The 21,816-nt window shown below is 44.7% G+C and overlaps 1 protein-coding gene across 3 annotated transcripts in view; it reads left to right on the plus strand.

The window, feature by feature from the left end:
- The window catches only part of AKAP13 (A-kinase anchoring protein 13), a 207,430-nt gene that overhangs the window by 179,711 nt on the left and 5,903 nt on the right, over positions 1-21,816 (plus strand). For 2 of the 3 annotated variants that reach the window (XM_079318214.1, XM_079318215.1), the window contains exons 20-40: positions 85-259; positions 3,373-3,440; positions 3,885-3,951; positions 5,100-5,235; positions 6,237-6,349; positions 6,890-7,036; positions 7,620-7,870; positions 8,494-8,619; positions 8,725-8,842; positions 9,354-9,602; positions 11,744-11,820; positions 13,154-13,335; positions 13,417-13,499; positions 13,824-14,003; positions 14,730-14,894; positions 15,976-16,044; positions 16,939-17,009; positions 17,515-17,559; positions 18,711-18,761; positions 18,972-19,421; positions 21,091-21,403. In XM_079318214.1, coding sequence (XP_079174340.1) covers positions 85-259; positions 3,373-3,440; positions 3,885-3,951; positions 5,100-5,235; positions 6,237-6,349; positions 6,890-7,036; positions 7,620-7,870; positions 8,494-8,619; positions 8,725-8,842; positions 9,354-9,602; positions 11,744-11,820; positions 13,154-13,335; positions 13,417-13,499; positions 13,824-14,003; positions 14,730-14,894; positions 15,976-16,044; positions 16,939-17,009; positions 17,515-17,559; positions 18,711-18,761; positions 18,972-19,421; positions 21,091-21,403 — 3,136 coding nt within the window. The remainder of the gene's footprint in view (positions 1-84; positions 260-3,372; positions 3,441-3,884; positions 3,952-5,099; positions 5,236-6,236; positions 6,350-6,889; positions 7,037-7,619; positions 7,871-8,493; positions 8,620-8,724; positions 8,843-9,353; positions 9,603-11,743; positions 11,821-13,153; positions 13,336-13,416; positions 13,500-13,823; positions 14,004-14,729; positions 14,895-15,975; positions 16,045-16,938; positions 17,010-17,514; positions 17,560-18,710; positions 18,762-18,971; positions 19,422-21,090; positions 21,404-21,816) is intronic. The other variant, XM_079318216.1, reaches the window with a different exon arrangement.

A 21,816-nucleotide genomic window follows, 5' to 3' on the forward strand; every position in this document is an offset into this window, starting at 1 on the left:
TGCCAGAGGCAAACACTGAGCAATCTGTAACTGGGCAAGAGCTGCACTCTGCCAGTGACCAGGCTTGTGGTCATTCTGTCTCAGCAGGATAAAGAGAAGGATAAAGAGAAGACTAAAGAGAAGGACAAAGATTCCAAGGAGAAGGAAAAAGATAAGAAGCTGTTAAATGGACATCTCTTCACTGCAACCTCTGTTGTAGCCCAGGCAACCTGTTACCACTGTATGAAGCCTTTCAATAAGGATTCGTACTACTGTGCAAGTAAGTCAGGGGATTCCCCCCTTCCTTTTATTTTTCATTGAATCTGGCATGGAAAATGCAAACCTTACACTTTATTTTCCTTTTGCTGGAGGATGTAAGGTGGGAGGGAGGCTTTGGAGATAGTGATTCATGGAGTAGTGTGCTGCCTAGTGGAAACTGGACTTAAATGAGTTGTGGCTGCATGGAAGTCCTGAAAGCTCTTCCCTAAGCCTGAGCTGAGCCATCACAGCAGGCCATGGGATTTTCTACCCCTTGTTGGGCTCTATCAGTCAGGAGAACTTTGGTTATTTCAGCTGCATGTAATGCATGGAGCTGAGGTGCTTTAATAAGATGGAAAAAAGACAGGATAGCTGGCTTGGATCATGGCTTCAATTTCCAGTGAAAGAAAAAAAAAAGTCTCATCCATCTGTGGTGTATTGCTTTAGTTCTCTGAAATGCTGCTTTGGTGAACCCACAGTGGGAACCACATGGACCAAAAAGGAAATACTGACCCTCTGCTGCCTTTGTACTAGAAATTGCATCACAGGACAAATGACACATACCTGTCTGCGTGTGGAGGACGTGCAGCTCAGGGCAGGCAGGATGGGAACCTCTCTGAGGGTTTCTGACAGACTGGGGATTTTGTTCTCATTTCTTATCAGACTGTTTCTCATGCCTGTAGCCTGATAACGTGTTTGTGTGGTCGAGACCAGAATCCTGCTTGCTTCATGCAGCAGCCAAAGCTGTAGAATATGCAGACAAAAACCCATTTTTTCCCAGCTCAGTGGAAAAGGCTTTCCTCTCTTCACTATTAGTAATACTTTACTCCACTAGCTTAGAAATGAGTCAAAGTGTCTGCAGGAGCTGCTCCCAGGCTGGAGCCTTCCCTTGCTGCTGCTGGATGTGAGCAGGGGAAGGAGCAGCCAGCTGAATCCCGAGTGGCACTGCTGAGTTTCCTGGAAGAGACTTCAGCAGAGTTGTTTGTCTGATTCATGCCCTGTGTCAGCCTGATGGGAAATGTAAAACATCAACAATTACAAACTCTTAAATGCATCCTCTCCCTTTTCCTTGACTTTCTCAGCAGCTTCTGAAGCCACATAGAAAATAAAATATATCCCAGTTTAAAGCTCTATATGCTAATGAGTTAAATTCTTCCCTTGTTTTCATGATGCAATGGAAAATTGTTGTAAGTTTTCTGCCTTGGCCAGAAAATGTCATGAAAAAATGTTTGGTGAAGGCCTAAGCTGAGAGCTCACATCAGGAAGTTCTTTCTCCATCTTTCTGCATCTTAAAATCAACCTCAGATGCTTTGGAAAAGATGGATAAGCAGCAGCAGAGACTCTGATATTCCTGTGCTGTTTTATGCTGGTGCTACCACCACTGCTCTGTCTCACCTGTGGATGACTTCTAATGCCTTTTAAAGCAGTGATATTTTAAATGAGTGTCTCAGCTTTTCAGTGATGCCCCCAGCTTCCTGAAACATCTACTCAATGCTAAAAGATTGTGCATGCATTGAAACAGATGGGCAAGAAAAAAAAAAGCTTAATTTTTAGTAGATTCCTGCCTTGTCTTTTTTTATTTTTTATGATCAGTGGTGCAGAAAATAAGGTTTTTGAGGTTTTAGTTATTAATACTAATGACACAGAGGAGTTAGAGGAACTTCCTGCTTGCTGGAAAGTTAATTTGGAGGAGTAAAGTCCCTACAAACAGATTTTTTTAACATTAAAAAATCCAAATTTTTTGCTGAATGGTACATGCAAAAGAGCTGTCTTCAGGCTTTCAAGGCTGGAGTGTAAATTTCAGGATTCTGAATTGTCTCACTGCCTCAGTTCATGCACCAGAGGAGCAGGTTCTGTTCCTCTTCCTTGTTTGGTCTGAATATTTACAGTACTTGTGGATTTTGCAAGAGTTTCCAGGTTGCTTTATTCTGTCTTCTTTTGCACAGGAAATTGTGAGACAGTGTCAGAATAGCAGCACCCTGTGGCCTTACCCTTATCTTTGTCAAAATATCTAAAATACTGGCTTTTATTGAGTTGTCCCAAATGTAGGAGATTCTAGAAATGTGAGCATATTTTGTCATTCTGGACATAGATTTTTTTTCCTTTTTTTCTGCTTCAAGAAATAATTAAAAATTTCACACTTGCAGTGTAACATACATGTAGAATACAGTTCATTATCTGTGTTAGTGTTGTCATGAATGGAAATATTTTTCTCTAAGCTAGTAAAACTCACCTTGAGCTGTGATCTTTCATCTGCTGAAAGAGTTAAAACCTGAAACCCAATTCTCAATTCTTATGGGGATAATAAAAAAAAAAAAAAAAAAAAAAGGCAGTTTTAATGACCTTAGAAAACTTTGATTCCAGAAATCTGCTGGCAGAGATCATGGGCAGATTTGGCACATTCAAAAAAAAAAAAAAATCTAAAACCAAACAACCCAGCTTTTACTCTGGCATATATTCAGCAGAGGGTGGTGTTAAAGCATGATGGTCTTTGCCTTGGTGAATGTGGTGCTTTTGGAGCAAAACTTGAGTCCAGTTTCCAGCAGGAAGTCCCAGCCCCACAGACATGGTCCCTGGCAGATGCTGCTCCTGCTACCTTGGCTGGTAAAGCTGCACTAAGCTGCACTTGGGTTCTGTGCTTAGATCTTACCCATGATGTCTGAGTTTGTGTAAATGAATTTCCCTGCCCTCTTCCTGTCTTTTAGATCCCATAGTCCTTGTCTGGATGAGAACAGTATTTGTCTTTTCAGAGAAGTATTGGCCCTACAGCTGATTTCTCTTTCTGTCTCCTGCTTCTGCTTTCCACCTTACTTTCAGAGGAATAATGCCATTGTGGGTTTTTTTCTCCTTTTTATTCCTTTAATTTAAAACCCCTGGCAACTCAACCTTGCATTGATTTTTAACCAGAATTTCCTGTTAAATTCTGTGAGGAAATGTTATTAACAAGCAAAGGGCTAATTATCCTGGAAAGCAGCCTCTCTCAGTATTTGTAGCTACTTGTGTAAACCACAATGATGCCTGAAAGTTACAATTCTCAGTTGTGTGACTTAACAGCTCAGATTACAAACAGCAAAAACTAACCTGTTTTCTGTGGGGCTTTGTTTAATTCTTTGTTTTTGGGGTTTTTTTTGACAGACTGTAATGCAATTGTTCACAAAGGCTGTAAGGAGAGTTTTGCTTCTTGTGCAAAGGTCAAAATGAAGGTAAGGGATTTCATCTACTCTACTTAATATATATATTTATAACACTTTCTACCATGTCACAAAATTTCCAGTTTGTTGCAAAGAACTTCAGCCCCAGTGCTGAAGTTTTCATATAATGAAAAGTTAAATATATTGTTTATATGAGGAACACACAGATTTCGTGCTTAGCCCAAATGCAAGGAACCTGCTTCTCCAAGCTAAATTATGTTTGTACAATTATGATTTCAGTTCACTTCAGTATTATCATCACTTTCACATTTTCATATTTGCTGCACATTTCTCCATCTGTTATTTTGCCCATTTCATTCAGAGAAAATAAAACTATATTTAAAAACACACATACACTGAGAGGCTTCAGGAAAAAAAATTAGCTTTTTTGTTGTATGGCACAACCTTCTGGGAGAAGGGAGGAAGAAATTAAAGTGAATTTCATTTTTCTTTCAGCCACAGAGAGGGATGCTGCAGGCACACGATACCTCTTCATTACCCACAGTAACCATGAGAAACAAAAGTAAGACAATTTCTTTCCCTCTGCTTCAAAAGTGGTCTGTGTCTGCTGCTCTTTACTGTTCTGACAACTCATACTTGATATTATGAAAAATAAATTTTTAACAAAGCATGTTAAGCAATATCTGAGACTTCAGAAGTTGTACTGAAGTTGTACAGAGTTCATCCCCTTCTGCAGTGTCTGTGTAGCTTTAAGGAAATGTAAAATCATCTCAGATTTTTAAAAAATCTATTGTAGCTTATGCAAGGCTTATATCTGTTAAGGCCACAAAATCTGGAAGATGCAGCCTATGTCCATGAGTGTCTGTCATGGGAAAGAAATCAACTATGACTGTTAAATGGAGAGGATTCAAAACACAATTATTTTTGTTTTCATTAAAGTTTTGGGCTTTGAGGTAGGCAAAATAGAAAGTTTAATTTTGAGTAGGAAGAATACTGACAAACTGTTCCTGACTTTGCTGAGATACTCACTGTGCTGCAGTGACCCAGTGTGACCAAGGAGGAAGAATAGGTGTGAAATAGCCCAGTCTGGTTTTATAGGGCCTTGATTTGATAAGCTTAAGTGATAAGCTTTGGTAAGATAAATGACAGCTTTTATGGAACCACACTATATAATACAGTTGTAATCACTGTGGTATTTGTCATGAAGTTCAGAGGTATTGCTCCAGAGCAGGAATGCATCTGAAGAAGGAAAAATCTTGAATGAATATGAACAGATTAGTTAAAGGTATGTGATGGTATAATGAAATTCAGGATTATCATTTCTCTGTGGTACATACCGGTAAGAGAAACCGATCTCAGAGTTTGACCAGAAACAGCAAGATTTATGTGGCTATGGGCCCAGGGAAATAAAAAGACAACAGGGTGGATTGTGGCATGTAATTAATTAGCAAAACAGTTAAATTTGGTTTCCCACTTGTGTTTCTGGAGGTCCCACCTGGGTGTTTCAAGCACAGTGCAGTGAGTTCTGCACAGGGGTCGATGGCTTCCCTTCCTATGGCTGTTCCTGACTGCTGACATCCCCTGGGGGTGATTTCAGAAAGAAAAGGCAGTGAATGTCAGAGCCTGGATCCCTGTAGGTCGTCATCATGCCAGTGAGCAGTGGTTGAGGTGCTTGCATGGGCTGACTGTTCTCCCACCTTTCCACTGCAGGCTCTCAGCCCAAGGAGCGCCCGCGCTCCGCGATCCTCACTCCCGACGAAAGCACCGTCACCTCTGCCTTCTGCAGCAGGAGACCACAGCAGCCCACTGCCCTCTCCAAAAGTGTCTCCATACAGAACATTGCAGGGTAAGGTTCCTCCCTGCACACCTGACTATGTGTGTGTGTCTTATCTGTTGCTGCCAATGATCAGAAGTCCTGATCTCACTAAAAATAAGGTCACGTACTGTGACTTGGGTTAAAGGTACAGAAGGGATCACAAGCAGAGAAACAGCCACGTTCTGTATGATACCATCAGTTGTCTTCTCCAGGATCTGTCTGAGTTAGTTTAGTCATGGCAGGAGTTCTGAGGCACAGCTGATTTAGCCTGGTAGATTCCAGACCACTTTACAGGGATGCTTTGGGCTCCTAGGAGGAAATTCCCTTGCCTTGGGCTGGATACTGTCCAAGCACACAGGCATAGTATTAACTTTTGTGTCCATAACCAAAGGGTGAAGGCACAGAGCTGCAGTCTTTCTGTTTTTAGACCACATTATAGATAATTCATTACAAAAACCCATAGAAGAAAATCTAATTTACAGTTCCTACCGTATGTACAAGATATATAATTCATTTTAAAAAAACCCATAGAAGAAAATATAATTTATGGTTCCTACTGTACTTATATATTGAGCAGTTCTACATGTCAGGCAGTCACGGGGACTGGCACATCCTGGGCAGTTTGGATGTCCTGGCTAGTCATGGGGAATTTACTTTCAGTCCATTTTCTGATCTTTCTCAGGGCTAGTGATAAGGACTCTTGTATAGCCTTCGGTGTTGCATTTTTCCACACTGTTTGCTCCAAGGGCAATGAGGATGGGACATGACTGGAATGGAGTTACCCAAACTCTAAAACCTCAGGAGTGGTTTTTTATGGAAAGCACTGTCACTCACAACTGCAGTGCTTACAGCTTCTTGAGCTCCAGTGGGTAGTTAGTAAACAACTCATAAAAGCACATTTCTGTACATAATCGTGCAGTGCTGGCTTTGTTTTTCAATTCACATTTAAAATGCATTTATTCTGCTTATCTGAAAGTACATTTGGCTGGGTTTTTGTCATAAACAATATTCTGTGTTCTGTTTTTCTGCAGAGTTGGGAATGATGACAGCTTAATACACACTTGGAAATTCCTGTCGCAGTCAACAGACTCTTTACATAAAATCAGCCGGGTTAATGAATCCATGGAGTCACTGGTTGATGAAGGTAAGAGATCTCCATGGCATTTATAGGAGAAGAAAGGTCTCAGTGCTGCTTTCCAGAAATAGAAAATCCATTTTCAGCAATTGTCTTTTATAATGGACAATTAAAGTGCATTTATTTTAATCTCAGAATATTAGTATGATAAACTAAAACAAAGCCCCATATAGTAATTTCTTTAGCTCACTGAATTATGGGAAAACATTTAGAAGGTTTCAGTTACAGTTGAGTTACTTGGAATTTAGCTCAGGGACAAACATTTCCTCTTCTGTTGTGGTTTTTTATTTAACTGCAATGTCGTTGCATGGCAGATTAGGAATACATTATCTGAGCTAGAATTTGGTCTGTATGAAAGTGGTGAACAGGAAACTAAAAACACTAAAAGTGTTTATCATAACTAGTCTCTATGGGGTATGTGATCATTTATGTCAGTAAAGGAGAATGTGTGTGATGTATGTGGTGTGACTGACAAAGCCTGAACATAAATAATTAGGCAGGAATTTCAAATGGGACAAGTTACCCATGTCTTTACATTGCTTTGTGAAGGTGCAGACATGAATGAAGGACAGCTCATGGGAGACCTGGAATTAGATTCCAAGCAGCTGGAGGCAGAGTCCTGGAGCCAAGTAGTGGACAGCAAGTTCCTACAGCAGCAGCACAAAGATGTTGTCAAACGGCAAGATGTGATTTACGGTGAGACATCTGCACCTTCACTCTTCACTGTGACCAGCCTTGACCTACTCACATGCATGGGTTTGGGAACCTTTAGCCTCATGAATAGGAACATTGCTTTGGTTTCTTCAGAAGCCAAAGTCTCATTCTTGGAGTTCATAGAAATATAATGTATTCTGTGGAAGCTGTCTTTCTGCATTTCACATATCCAGAAGCCATCAAAAAAACCCAGAAATTGCCTCTCCTCGTTTGTCTGCTGATGGCTTTCAAACTTGGTTCCCACACAAGCAGCTAACTAGAAAGTCTTTTCCTGAGGGATTCAGGAGCCATCCTGTATGGCAGAAGGGAGATATGTGGAGGCTGGCAGAGAGGTGTTAGGAAGGAGAAAATACCAGGGCTGAAGGTTGAGACCCCAGCAAAGCTCTTTGTTGTGGCACATCTCTCACTCCGTGTTTCTCTCACACATGAAACTCCTGACTGCTGTTACAATTCCTGACATGAAATTTTCTAAAGCCACTTAGAGAAGCCCCATTTTGGAAAAGCTTTCTAATGGCAGCTTTTCCTAGTGCTGTAACCCATGAACTGTTATCCTCATCCCCTCCAGAGCTGATGCAGACAGAAATGCACCACGTCCGCACCCTGAAGATCATGAACGACGTGTACAGTGCAGCCATGGTAAAGGAGCTGCAGTACGACCAGCAAGTCGTGGACAAGATCTTTCCCTGCCTGGAAAACCTGCTGCACATCCACAGTCAGTTTTTCCAGCGGATTCTGGAAAGGAAGAAGGAGTCACTGGCAGACAAAAGTGAAAAGAACTTTGTTATCAGGAGGATAGGTGACATCCTGGTGAATCAAGTAAGTGCTGGAAAATGGTTGCAGTTCTAAAAACACAGCTGGAAGCCAGATGCTTTTCCATCCCTCCTGTCTGTGCCTGTCAGATAAGCACAGCTGATGGCACCTTTACTCTTCACACATAAAAATCTCCCCTTCTGCTTTTTGAAACACTTTTTGCTCTTTCAGAAGAAGGTCCACTGATGAAAATTTATTTAGTTCATTTTGTGGGAAAGAGAAGTGTTCACTGACAGGCACAAAACAGTTTGACCAAAAACTGGAGTGTAGGCAGGAGCTCACAGCAAAATATGCCCAGTGTGTTTCTTGGGTCTGTTACTGACCTGATGTTTAACTTGGGGTGGGTCATTTTACTTTTCTTTATCCACAGTTTCTGTCTTCTTTTTGTCTCTCTTGACTTTTTTGTGGTTGGCTTTTAAGCCATGTGAGTGGAGTTGCTGATTTTGCTGTAGGTGTGAGCTCAGTGGAGTCCCCACATCAGCTCTTTGCTCTCTAGAGATCTGCTTGCATGGTCAGGCATGCTTTGGACTAATTTGATTGCATCGAGTTCTGAGAGCCTGGCAGGCACTGCTGGGATGTCAGCCCAGGGGTTCAGTGCAGGCTGGAGCTGTGTGTCCCATTCCTTGCAGTTCTCTGGGGAGAACGCCGAGCGAATGAAGAAAACGTACGGCAAATTCTGCGGCCACCACAACGAGGCTGTCAGTTACTTCAAAGATCTTCACTCCAAGGACAAACGCTTTCAGGCTTTTGTCAAGGTAGGACCTGGCAGGACAGACGTAGCCAATGGGAAAAACGTGTCCTCTCTGTACTCTGGGGGAGTGTTTTGCTGCAGAACTGAAATTTTCATCTTTGTTCCTTAGAAAAAAATGAGCAGCTCCCTGGTGAGGCGTCTTGGGATTCCTGAATGTATCTTGTTGGTAACACAGAGAATCACAAAGTACCCAGTCCTTTTACAAAGGATACTGCAGTACACCAAAGGTAGGAACCAGTTCCTCTATTCTGAGCACATATTTCTTTGTCCAGTGTGAAGTGTGGATCCTTTGCAGCTGAAGCAGATTTTCTTACCAGCTAATCCAGTCACTGCTGTCTCACATCACTGCAATGAGATAACTCAATTCCGTACTTGCATTTAGAATTAGTTGTTTAGGTACCATGTTTTAGTTGTTAGAAGTCTGTCTGTAGCTAATTATGGAGCAACATGCCTAGACTCCAAAGTCTCCCAGCTTGGTATTTTTGGTATTGGCTAAAATATGTAGTTAATTTGTGCATTCGTTTCTGCTGTCTTATATGCAAAGTAAATTGGAATATTCACCAGCCAGTATATGTAAAAGGTTTTGTGAAACTGTCTTGAAGGGGGAAGAATGTGTCATTTAAGTATTAAATAGTTATAATGTGGGAACTTGGGAGAAGAGGAAGGAAGGAAGGAAGTAAAATTGGGAAGTTAGACTGCACAAAGTCAAATCGAGATGTTTCTGTTTCTTTTTTAAAGAGAATGAAGTGGAACATGAAGACTTGACTCAGTCATTAAACCTCGTTAAAGATGTAATTGCTGCAGTCAATAGCAAAGTCAGCAATTATGAAAAGAAAATGCGTCTTGGGGAGATTTACAACCGGACAGACAGCAAGTCCATCATGAGGATGAAGAGTGGCCAGATGTTTGCCAGAGAGGACTTGAGGCATCGGAAGCTCATCCGAGACGGGCCTGTTTCACTAAGGAACTCAGCTGGCCGCTTAAAAGGTGAGATGTTCTGCTCTCTGCTGTGGGAGGAGGCAGCTCACCCTCTCTGGCTGTAGGATTAGTCCTCAGATTGGTGCCTCCACCTTCGATTTATTCTTCTGCTTTGATGGATTCTGACAGAAGCTTTCCCTTGCTGTATCCCCACTCCCCACTGCATTTCCAATTCCTTGTGTGGGTTCTGGAGTGATAGAGAGCTGCTTTTCCTCCTGGTGACTGTGTGCCTGCTGAGGGCTGGGTGGCAGTGACACCCCAGTGTGCCAGCCATGGAGCAGAGTTAATGAGGGATGCTCTGGGCCAGGAGGACATGACTGGGGCTGCAGCTGCCCAGAGCACTGCTCCATGCCTGTGCCACGGTTCCAGGAGTTTGCTGGCTAATTCTGGAACCCAGCCTCAACTTCCCAGGGCTTTCCTTCCCCCCAAGTGCTGTGGTGGGTCTGCAGCAGTTGCACTGGGATCCAGAGAGATGTCCCAGGCATTTGTTGCTCTTGAGCTGCTGACATGAACGGTTCAGGAGAGGCTCTGGTGTCCCTGCAGCTGCCTCTTGTTGGGTCTCTTGAGTTGCTTCTTGTTTGTTATCAGGTGGAAGTGGTTTTTTTAAGGTGCTGTGCACTGAAGTTGTCCACTGAATTGAACCCTAAATCTCCTGAGGAATCTTTCAGTTGGGACCACAGTAGCAGTAAGAGCAGACAGGGCTGTGCCTCAGGCTTGGCAGGAAGGCTGGGCTTCCCTTCCTCCCTGCAGCATTAGCTGATTAAATTACGGTCTGTGGGCATGAATGGGGCCTGGGAGCCTGATGCTGTGCTGTGCAGGGAGGTGGTGACAACATGGAATTCCGTATGGGGGATGATTTATTTTGAGGTTTTGGAAGCAGGAAGTTTACAGATGATTTCTAGGCACCCAAAACTACTGCTGCCTTTAGATGGTGGATGAAGCAAGTTCTGCTGCTGTTGTGAAATTGTGATAAGCACAGGCTCCATTTGCATTTCTTAGTCATAGAAATGCACAAACATGTCCATAGTGCAAACTCTCAGGGAAAGCAGGTCCTGCAGGCAGGCTGTAGACCCAGAGACAGTAGGTCGTTCATATATTCAGATTATTTTGTGGTATTTGAAATGGAGCACTGGAAACTATAGGAAGAACTTTTGTTTAAAGGGTTTCAACATTTCTCCTCTTCCAAAATCATGGAACAGAGAAAAAGACAGTCAAATACCACCTCCTGCAAACCTCCCAGTTCCTGGATTTCATTTTGCAGCTTTGCTTAAAGTTTAAGGGTTCTTTTAGCTGGAATGGATTCTGTCTTCCCAAAACAGACTGGAAGGATTTACCCATGGGATGATTTAAGTTTTTTGTTTGCTTCCTTTCTGTCACAAGATTTCCCAAGTACATTGCACAAAACCTCTTTGTACTAAGGGGTCTGGGTGGGGCATTACACTTGGTAGTTGCTGTGCAGCTTTATGATATGTTATTAGGAGACTTGGAAGGCTCTACATGTACTCTGGGAAAAGGCTGATTTAAAATCCTCTGTTGGCTTGAGGTTGTGTTTCCTTCTCCTGTGAAAGAAAGCCAGGTCCTGTGTCTCACTCAGGCTCCCCTCAGAGTTGTGTTTGTCTGAGAGCAGAATTACTGGTGGCTCCTGAAGTCAGTATTTCCTGGGAAAGAAACTGCAGCTGACAAATGTTGTTATTGCACGATAATTTACACCCTGCAAACCACTCATCAAGAGAACCATAAAACCCAAAACTTCCTGTGCAGATATTTTGCTTGAGGGCTGAAATATTGATTGTTTGAGAAAACAGAGCTTCTATTGAATAAATGTCTCTGGCTTTCACTGTTATGCCCATGTCTTAACTGGTAGTGAGCATGTGGCTGGAGAGGAGCACCCCTGCTCCAGTGGGTGAGAGCAAATCCTGCAGGATGCCCAGGTGCTGATGTGTCCTGCTTAATGCAAAGCTGGCTCAGAGCTAACCCAGTCTGGCATCTCCAGGAACTGCCCTTGCTCCTCCTGACAACTGGGAGGTTGTTCTTGCTTCCAGGATTTGCAAAACCAGCCCTGCTGCTCCCCAGCACTGTGTTATTACAAGAAATCTGTTCTGGGGTGTGTTGTGTGGTTATACTTCATTGCTGTATTTCTTCTTTTGCAGAAGTCCAGGCTGTTCTCCTCTCTGACATGCTTGTTTTCCTTCAAGAGAAGGACCAGAAGTATGTCTTTGCCTCACTGGTAAGGCTTTAACCTTTTTTTTTTCCTTCTTACTTTTCTTTGTGAGAGACCTGTGATGCTGTGCTGTGCAGCAAAGCCAGCAATTGCTTGCTAAACAACTTAATTTTCTTGCTCAGAACATTTTTGTTTGCTGAGCAGACTCCATTCTTTTTGATGGGAAAACATGTCTTCATGCCCCACCTCCCCTTCCTGCAGTGCCTTGGCACAGCTGATAATTTGCCTTGAAAACCTGCCTGTCACTCAAAGCACTTGTGCTTTGCAGTTTGTGCAGGCTGGAGCAGTGGCTGGGCTGGGAGGGGGCAAGGGGATAATGCAAACATTGTAAAAATGAACCTCAGCAGAAGGAAATGTCTGAATACATTGTGAGCTGCTGTGGGGGGCAGTGAGGTGAAATGCCAGGGCAGTAAATTAGAAAGAACAGCTTGAAAATAAATGTCACAGACATATATTTGCAATGTCCAGGTGCAGAAACATTAGGTTTGAGGGCAGGCCCCCCCAAAAAGGGTTGGGCACATTGACCTGCTAAAGAAAACCTGGTGCCTAATGGAGTCTGCTGGGCTGTACCTTCCAGGCATGGTCTAGACTGGCTAAACCTTGTGACCTTTCCACTCTTTGAGCATTTTGAAAGCTGATAATTTGTTATTCCAGTTCCACCAACCTTCTGCACGGGCTCAGTGCCCTACAGAGGGGAAGCTGATTTGCATCAAGTCCTGCTAGTGAACCAGATCATCCCAATGTGGTACAAGGCACAAAGGGGCTGACTGGTGTGCGGGTGACACAGCAGCCTGGGGATGTGATAACCCAGCAGGATGATGACACAGAGACCATAGCACACAGTGAACATCACCTCACACATGAGCTCTCACACAGCAGTCAGCTGTGAGCCTCTGAGAGCAGCAGAGGCTTTGTGGGATTTGAAAACAAGACTCTATCCTAGAGAGAGGTGGGGATACTGTGTGTGAAGCAGGCTAACAAACTGCACCAAGTGAGGAGCTGTGATATTAATGACAGGGGGAGCGTGGTCAGGAGGAAATGAGATCAGAGCAAAATATGGTACAGCTTACAAAACCACAAAGTCAATTTGAAATTAATTCTTTCTTGAAATGGAGTGAGGTACAATTGCTTTTCCTACAGAACTGTTGGAGGAAAGCAAACCCACCCCTTTTGTTTGACCCCACTGAAATGATTTTGGTTTTTTAACTAGCCAGTATGTTCAGAAAATGTTTACAAACCTGAGATGTAGCACTGTGGTTTATTGGGACATTTTCAATGCTAGTTTGGATCTGGGAGCTAGCTCTGGTCACCCTCCTCACCCATTTCTTTCCATCTGAAGGACCAGAAATCCACTGTGATCTCTCTGAAGAAGTTGATTGTACGAGAAGTGGCTCATGAAGAGAAGGGTTTGTTCCTGATCAGCATGGGGGGAAGGGATCCTGAAATGGTGGAAGTCCATGCCAGCTCCAAAGAAGAGCGCAATGGCTGGATACAGATCATCCAGGACACCATGCACACCATGTAAGACACTCAGCTCTTCTTGTGAGGCAGGGGGTGCACTGGGTGTGTTCCTCTGGTAACTGAGCCATGTCTCCTCTCCAGGGATAGAGATGAAGATGAAGGAGTCCCTTGTGAGTCTGAGTTTGAAAAGAAATTGTCCGACGCGAAAGTGAGAGGACTGAAAGGTAAAATCTGCCTGGAGCAGAGCTGGGGAGCCATTGTGGAAAAACATATGGGAGTTTTTGGGTTGGGTTTTGTGGTTGAACTGTGACTCTTTTCAGTCCTGCATCCAGCAAATAACTGCAGTCCTGGTTTGCAGCTTGCCTTCCTTGCATTATTTATTTTCCGAGCCTGCTGTGCCACATTGCCCAGGGCACTGTCGTGCTGCCAAGCCCAGCACATATTGTCATGCTCCACTAGATGGGGCCAGTATCTCAGGAATCACTCAGGTTTCCTTGCCAAAGCTTTTATTTTCTGTCTTCATCCCTGTTTTCTGTTCACCCCCACAGAACAACTTCAGCAGAAGGATAAACAGATCCTGCTCTTGCTGGAGGAGAAGACGAAGATCTTCCAGGACATGGTGGACAGTTCTGTGCAGGAGGAGATGCCAGGCTCCAGGCTGCTCTTCAGAGCCAACACAGAAGAGGCTCCAAAAGGAGAGGCAATCATGAAAACTGCAATAAATGAAGGTGAGCCAATCATGTGACATGTAAATTATAGTAACCAACTATAATTGGTCACCTTCAGTGAAGACATCAGTTCTCAAGCACCAGTTTTGCAGGGGACATCTTCTCTTTGTCAGAATAATAATATAAGGAGAAACTTTTCATGATATTGTCTCAGGGACAGGTCATGAAGATCAGGAAAGGAAGCAGATAATGGGGGGTGTTGAAAATAAGCAGGAAAATCAGCACAAACAAAACCATGCATTGAACCTGCTTTGGGATCAGGAGCAGCATGGGATTTATCCTTGGCTGAAATGTGGACCGTCCAGGCTTTTGCTGTTCTTCAGTCTCAGCAAGATGTGAGGGTGGGGCTTGGGTTCCTGTGCTTGTGCTTGTGGTGCCTGCAAGGGACAAGCAGTTCTGTTGGCAAAGGCAAGGGTAGGTGGAAACTCAGGCTACTTTCCAGTATGATCTTTGGAGAGGCTAAAATTATTAAATGCTGTTGTCAGAGAACATCAAGGTTGCTTGAAGGAAGAGAGGGAGGTGTAAACTTGTGTAGAGCTCCAAGAGTTGGAGTTTGTGGTCAGATAGAGTGAGTTTTTGCATGGGCAATGTGTACTGTTCATGTCATTGTCACAGAAACCTACATTCTTTGTGCACCAAATAATTTCTGGCCTGAACTCAGGCAGGATGAAAATAGCTCAGAAACCTGAGGGGGGCTTTAACAAAGATATTGCTGCTTTTTTTCAGTTGAATTGCTGCAAGACCTGGTGAACAGAAGCCTGGGCACTGCCCTTGGACAGCAGGTCAGCAGCACTGCCATGGATCAGGAGGGAGGAGTTGGCCCCATCTCACTCCCTAGAAGGGCAGAAACCTTTGGAGGATTTGACAGTCATCAGATGAACGCCTCCAAGGGTGAGTAGTTCTGTGTGTGCACATCAGAATTTCTTAATAATACACATCATCACATCCTCTTGCTTCAGAAGGACTTCAGCTGGTGGTTTGGGTTTCACAACTCCTCTCCAACAATAGTTGATAGATTAAATCAGAGATTAGGAAAAAAGCCTGTGTACAGGTAGATTGATGGTAGCTGAAAACCTGTGGCTATGTGAGGGTTAAACATCTGAACTCTTCACTCCTCTCTGTGCTCTAAGTAATACTTGCTATTTTACTTACATGCCACATGAAAGCATTTGGCTTCTCAATAAATTAGTTTCTTCATGTTATTATTGTAATATCTACAGGTCTGTTCTTTGTTCTTCACTTCTCTTCCCAGCAGGAGCCTGATGCTGTTGCATTCAGAAATGGATGTGGATATTGCTGAATCAAACACCTTCTCCCTTGTCTCTGCTCTCTATGCATTTATGTTCCACCTACATCTGCATGTATTATTCCTTCAATTAAGTCTCTCCCAAAGAAATGCGTGACTACTTATTTCAGCTGCATAGTTGGCTGCTTCCCAATGCCCTCTTTCTTTGCTCTAGTCATCAGAAACTTCCCTGTCCTCAAATTCCTTTCTCTGTGGTCTCACTCACACTCCCAATACAACCAGTTTTGCTGTGCTAGTGTCTGTCTCAGCACTGGGATCGTTGGACCTCGTCTGACCTCCTGCATTAAAGGAGCAGTGTTAGCTCCAGACAGTCAGACATGAGAACTATGTAGAGGCTTTCCCAGCTCTACTGGAGAAAGGCCTTGTCATCATGATGACAAATATACTTACACTGGAGGGGTTTGTTGAAGGTTGTGCCTCTCTCTGTTGCAGTGATGAATGGGAAAACCTCAGGCTGTTACCCAAATCTTAAGTTTCCTGTAGAAATACCCTCTGATTCTAATTCAGTAGTTGTAGGGTCTTGGGAGATTTTGGGAAAAGAATGTAGGGCCTATTTGTTTTGCCCAGGAGGTATGAAACCTGGCATTCTCTCCAGTTCTTCTGTTCACAACCTGTGAAACCTTGGGCAAGGTTTATAACCTGACTCCCCTTCGTTCTCCCCTCCAGCAAAGCAGAAGGGAGGAGTTTCCTCCTGCAGAGAGGTGGAAGCTCCCAGGACGTGGCACAGGAGAGAAGGTCTGTTAGGAGGACTTGAGGGTCAGCCTTTAATAGCACAGCCAGCCTTGGGGTGGGGGGAGGAGAGGGCTTTACATCCTGTCAGGTGTGCTGTCCATCATGCTGCTGCAGATTCAGGTTTATGAAAAGTTAAGAGTGGCAGGAGGAAGGTTGCCACTGTAGGTGTGGGTTTTCCCTATTGGCTGCATCTCAGCTGCCAGTGGGAATACAAGAGTCTAGGCAAGAGCTAGAGGATGGAAGGTCTTTGTGACTCCTTTTGAGCAGAAGGGCAGCACAGGGGGAGGGTCAGAGCCCTCCTGTCCCTACAGGTCAGTTCAGTCCTGCTCAGGAGCACTGATATGAGCCATTCAGGGGGAAGTTAGAAAGAGAAGCCCAGTGTCCCTTTGAAGATCCAGGCATCTGATAGCTAAGGTTAATGATAAATTGTTAGCCTAGAATTACACAGGGTGTTGCACAGCAGTATCTGACCCAGATGCAAATTAACTTGCACAAGAGAGGCATTGAAACTATACCTGCAATAATATACCCTGATATGATTCTGTTATCATCCTCCATCTGCTCTTTGCTGCCTCATGTCTTCTCAGCAAGTATTCTGTGCTAGTAGACTGTGCAGGGGCTAGACAGAGCACCAGTTAATAGCAGTGTGCTGAATTTATCAGCACGTTCTATGAAACCAAAGTCAAGCCTAATCTAAATTCACATCCACTTTTTCTGGTAGTGCTGACGTGTTCCGTATATTTCGGGCTCAAATTCATTTAGTTAAAATGTCAAGAGCTCTGTGTCCGCTTTTGTGGAACATGTGAGTTTCCTGTATTAAATTTCTCAGACTTTAGCAAGTTCATCTCTGCTTTAAAATGTTGAACAATCCACGTCAATGCTGGCTTCTTCCTTTAGGTGGAGCGAAGGATGAAGGTGATGATGCTCAGGACCTTCGGAGAACAGAGTCAGACAGCATTTTAAAGAAGGTACAGCTTGGTTTGTGTATCTGCCACCACTGAGTTCAGATTCCAGGAGTGACAGCTCTAGCCTTGAAAAATGCCTGAACATTTCTTGATAATTAGGTACATCCTGATAAGTTAAAAATAAAATAAAATGTGAAATATGCACCCAAAAGCACTGGCTTGAAAGCCAGTGCAAATCAGTTGTACTCCTTAGTGACACAGGTTTAGCTGCCATCTGTCTGCAGGTCAGCCAAAGCATGTGTTTAATTTTGCACTGTTACTGAAATTATAAGGTCAGCTAGAACCTTGCACCTTTTCTTTCTGGGGATCAATCCATCACATAACTGCAAAATAATACCTAATGAACATTTTATTCTATATGATTCTAAGTGGCCTAAAATCATGCATGAATTCTCCCAAAATGGAAGGTGGATAGGAGTGTTTAATGGATGTGTCATTAGTTCAGCTTCAGAAGGCATTTGCTATGATTTTTCATTGTCCTCATACTACATTTGTGATCTTGTCATAGGGTGGAAATGCTAATTTGATGTTCATGCTGAAAAGGAATAATGAGGTAAGAATTGATTCCATTGCTCAGCTGTTCCCTTCATTTAAATGGCTAGAGAATTTGTCTCAATAGGTGATAATGTGGAAGAAAACACATTTAATTTGCTGAAGCACATCTAGACTTTTAAATACATTAAGCTGAACCCACTGTGTCATTTATTTGTTTAACCTTGGATGTTTAGACAGGGAATTCACTGATTGTCATCTGCTTGCCAGCAAGATGATATGTGCTGATTATAAGCAGCAAGGGTTAATTACCACCAGGATGCACAGGGCTGTATTTATTGTGCATCTGCAGACAGAGAGAGTTTAATTTTATGTTGCAGGTGCAGTGAATTGGGGCAATTAGATTTCTATTCTCCCTTTGATACACATTCATAACTCCTAATTAGCATTAATGACAAAATGAGAAGCAGTTCTCTTAATACTGGCTATCACTGCACTACTGAAAATACTGAAGTGCTCTTTTTCCTTCTTGAAATTAATTGTAGGATATGAGAGTTTCAGAGGAATTTTTAGCTGGGCTAAATTTAGGGATAGGGCAACACTCCAAACTAGCTTGCTCTGTATTGATGCATGAGGCATTTGCACTTCTGTATTTTCAGAAAGCCTCCAAGAACACACCTGCTGCACCTGTGTGCCTGCTGTAATGCAGCTTTTCTGCCTGGTGGCAGTGGGTCTTGTATGGGTCACCTAAGGGAGAAGGGTACAAGTAGTCCACATCTATTTAAAGATTGCTTATTTTTTTTTCCCTTTGAAATTTTTTTTCCTGAAAACTTTAAGTGAACTTCTGGGTTTCATCTCAATTACTTAGCTTGTTCTTGAACAAGCTGATGCTGTGGGAAATGGTTTGCAGAGACAACCCAGGACTTCCCATGAGCTCTGTGCCAGGAGATGCTGATGTTCCTTCCCCTGCTGCAATGACATCTAGGGAAGGGAGGAAGGTGATGGCAGGCACTTCTGGGAGATGTTCAAGGGATGTATTGGTGTAGTGGGAATTGATGCAGTCATTGCAAGAGAAGCGTGAGGAAAAGCAGGGTGCAGAGGGATGGCTGTGCAGCTTGTCAGACCCACTGGTGGGACACAGAGCAAGAGAGGATCTGTCCACGTACCCAGCACCCAGTGGGGTCTAACAGCAGCGCTTCTGTTTTCTCGCAGCAGGTCCTCCATACCATTACCAGCCTCCATAAGCTGCTCAGTGCTTTGCAGGTAGGCTTAGCCCTTCATCCTGCTCCCACACACTGCTTGCCTGAGCTGCCAGTCGTGCTTTGCCCCTTGTCTCCCCTTCTCGTGTCACAACCCTGCATGGCTGGACACCCTCGGCCGGCTTGCAGGGGTTCAGTAGAGCACCCTGAGGTTTTCAGGGATGGGCTCTCCCCACGGAGAGGATGCTGCAGTGATCCCTGTGCCTCTCCCCAGGGCGTGGTGCTGCAGCAGGACACCTACATCGAGGACCAGAAGCTGGCTCTGAGCGAGAGGGCTCCGAGCCGAAGCTTCTTCCGGCCGCCCTCGCTGCTGGAGCAGGAGAAGCAGCGCAGCCTGGAGAAGCAGCGCCAGGAGCTGGCCAACCTGAAGAAGCAGCAGATGCAGCACCAGGAGGAGAAGCGGAGGAGGGAGAAGGAATGGGAAGCGCGGGAGAAGGAGCTGGCGGAGCACGAGGCGGAGCTGGCGCAGCGCGAGGAGCAGGCGCAGCGGCTGCGGCAGGAGCTGGAGCGCGAGCGCGAGGAGCTGCAGGTGAAGAAGGCGGCGTACCAGCTGGACCTGGAGAGGCTGCGCGCCGCCCAGAAGCAGCTGGAGAGGGAGAAGGTGCAGCTGAAGCAGGATGTGGAGCGATTCGCTCAGATGAGGCAGGAGCCTGACCACAACCAGGTAAGTGATGGCAGTGAGGCTCCCGGGGAAGCTGAGCCCTGCGGGGAGCTCCCGGCCAGCTCCTGGGTGAGCTGCGTCCCTCACAGGGCACACAGCTGGTGCCAGCCCAGCCCCAGACCTGTGGGGGCTGCTGTTTAAAAGTGGCTCTTCCTTGCTGCACTCTTTGCGCCTCTGGAGCTGCTGAGGCACTGCCAGTATTAGTGCTTCGTGGTGTATTGGGGTGCCTGGCTAATGCCACTTCGCTGTCTGTGTATTGGGGGGTGGCAGGCTGCCAGGAAAGATGCCCCAGGCAATACCAGGGGGTGACACTGCTTGATGTTGTCACCCATGGGCTGAGTTCTGGGGAGTGGTCAGGCAGAGGGGACATCCCTCACAAAAACAGCCTGAGAGTTGTGGGGAACTTGCAGCCTCCAGCTGGCACAAAAACCAGTTGTGAGGCTGATAACTGTAGGGCAAGGCCCTTCACATGCTGACATCCATCTCCAGAAGCATTCTCAATATCCAGCAAAGAGATGGCATTGCCCCTCTCCTGAAAAGACCAAGCACCTGCAGTGGCTCAGTGAGCAAAGGTCCCCAGCTCTGCTGGAAGAGGCTTCTGGTATCTGACTGCTCGCAACCACAAAGAAAAACCCACACACAGATCCTGATCTGGGCATTTTTCAACAAGCTAAGTTTTATTCCTTTACAACTGTGCAGCAGTCTGACTGAGGAGAGCCAGCACCATTGGCAAAACATGGACTGAATTTAATCCTTAAGCCTGTTGATCATTTGTTTGTTTGTAACTCACTAATTCTAGCTGTAATTTGCTTAGAGCTGCAGCAGAGTTAGTTTATATATGTTGGATTGCAGAATGGGAATTATTTTGGATGCCTGAACTGCCTAATTGTGGAGCTGAGAAGTGAGCTCTGAAAAGGTAATAACTAAAGGAGGTCCTGCTCCTTCCCACCTGGCTCCTGATCAAGCCAGAAGTTTTTCCAAGCACCCAGTGAAGCTGTTCCAGCTTCAAGCACTTGTAGACAAGGGGCATGGATGCTGTGGGAGAGGCTGAGAAGTAAAATGCCTGCAAGGCCTAAGGGATTTAGGAGAAGGAAGCACCTTCTCGAGGCAGGTATCTGACTGACATTGCAGAGCTATTAATAGAGGGCTCAGTCAAGCTTTGTTGGGCTTGTTTTGATCTTCCCTTTGAATGTGCAAGCTCAATTACATCCTGAGACAGCCATTAGGGGAAAAAAAATCAGGAAAAATGCTTTTGCTTTCATCTTTTGCTTGGGAAGGCTTCCTTTGACACACAGTGCTCCTGTGCCGTGTGCTGGCGTTCCCTTCCCAGAGAGGCACGCTGCTCCTTGGCCTCCTGCCACCATCTGTGTGTGCAAACCATGCAGGGTGAGTCTTGCTATTGAGATCTTAGAGAATATTTGCCCTTGGCTTGTTGATACATAGCAGAGTACATGTAGGAGCAAAAGATAGTGGAGTGTTCCTCTTTGTATGCCTCTCTTTTTCATCTTGAACAGAGGGGGCTTTTCTCTCTTTACTTTGCCTGGATGGGGACAACGTTTTACCTGGTGAATGGGCTGGATTCACAAGAACAACCTCTGTGAATGGTCTGGGACATGCCTTTTCTATCCATGTTCTCTGCTAGCCTCTTTCATGAAACACTTTTTCTTTCTAGGTTTCAAATCTACATGAGAAACTTGCAAGAGTCTCCTCCCAGTCCAGCACTGATGAATCCTCCATGCAGAAGAACCCTTCCCTTCCTAAACAAGGGCACTTTGATGCAGAACTGTCTGTCTCCCCCAAAAGGAACAGCCTTTCAAGGACACACAAAGAGAAAAGCACTTTCCATTTGCTTAGCACAACAAACCAGACTAACAAGGCAGCTGAGGAACAGACCCAGATGCCTACTCGCCTCTTCAGTTTAGCCAAACCAAAGGAGAAGAAGGAAAAGAAGAAAAAGGGCAGGGGACACCGCTCCCAACAGTCTGGTGAGTGTCAGAGGAGCTCACAGGTGTTTCTTCAGGGTTGATAAGCTGGCTGTTTTCCTTCAGCCAGCAAATTTATGGAAGCCACAAAAGCTGGCTTTAAATGAGGATGGGAAAGAGCAGCTGTGCTGAGTGGACTTGCCAGCTTGAAGTAATCTTGCATGGGCTTTTCTGCCTGTTCTACAGCCCCTGGGGTTGTCAGAGGAACAAACATTGTTCTCATTGTTTCTTCCCATCCCATCCTGAGCAGCCTCCATGGGCTGGATTCTCTGCTTCAAGGAGGAAAATGTTCTGCTTCAGTGTCAGTGCTTTCAGGAGCTGCTGCTGGGATGCTCCTGGCTGTTGCAGCTCCTGAGGCATTGATGTCTGCTTTAGCTCTGTGGCAGTTTGGAAGTGATACCCACAAACCTTCTGGT

The sequence above is a fragment of the Erithacus rubecula genome (genome assembly GCF_903797595.1).
Source record: "Erithacus rubecula genome assembly, chromosome: 14".
Classification (NCBI taxonomy): Eukaryota; Metazoa; Chordata; class Aves; order Passeriformes; family Muscicapidae; genus Erithacus; species Erithacus rubecula.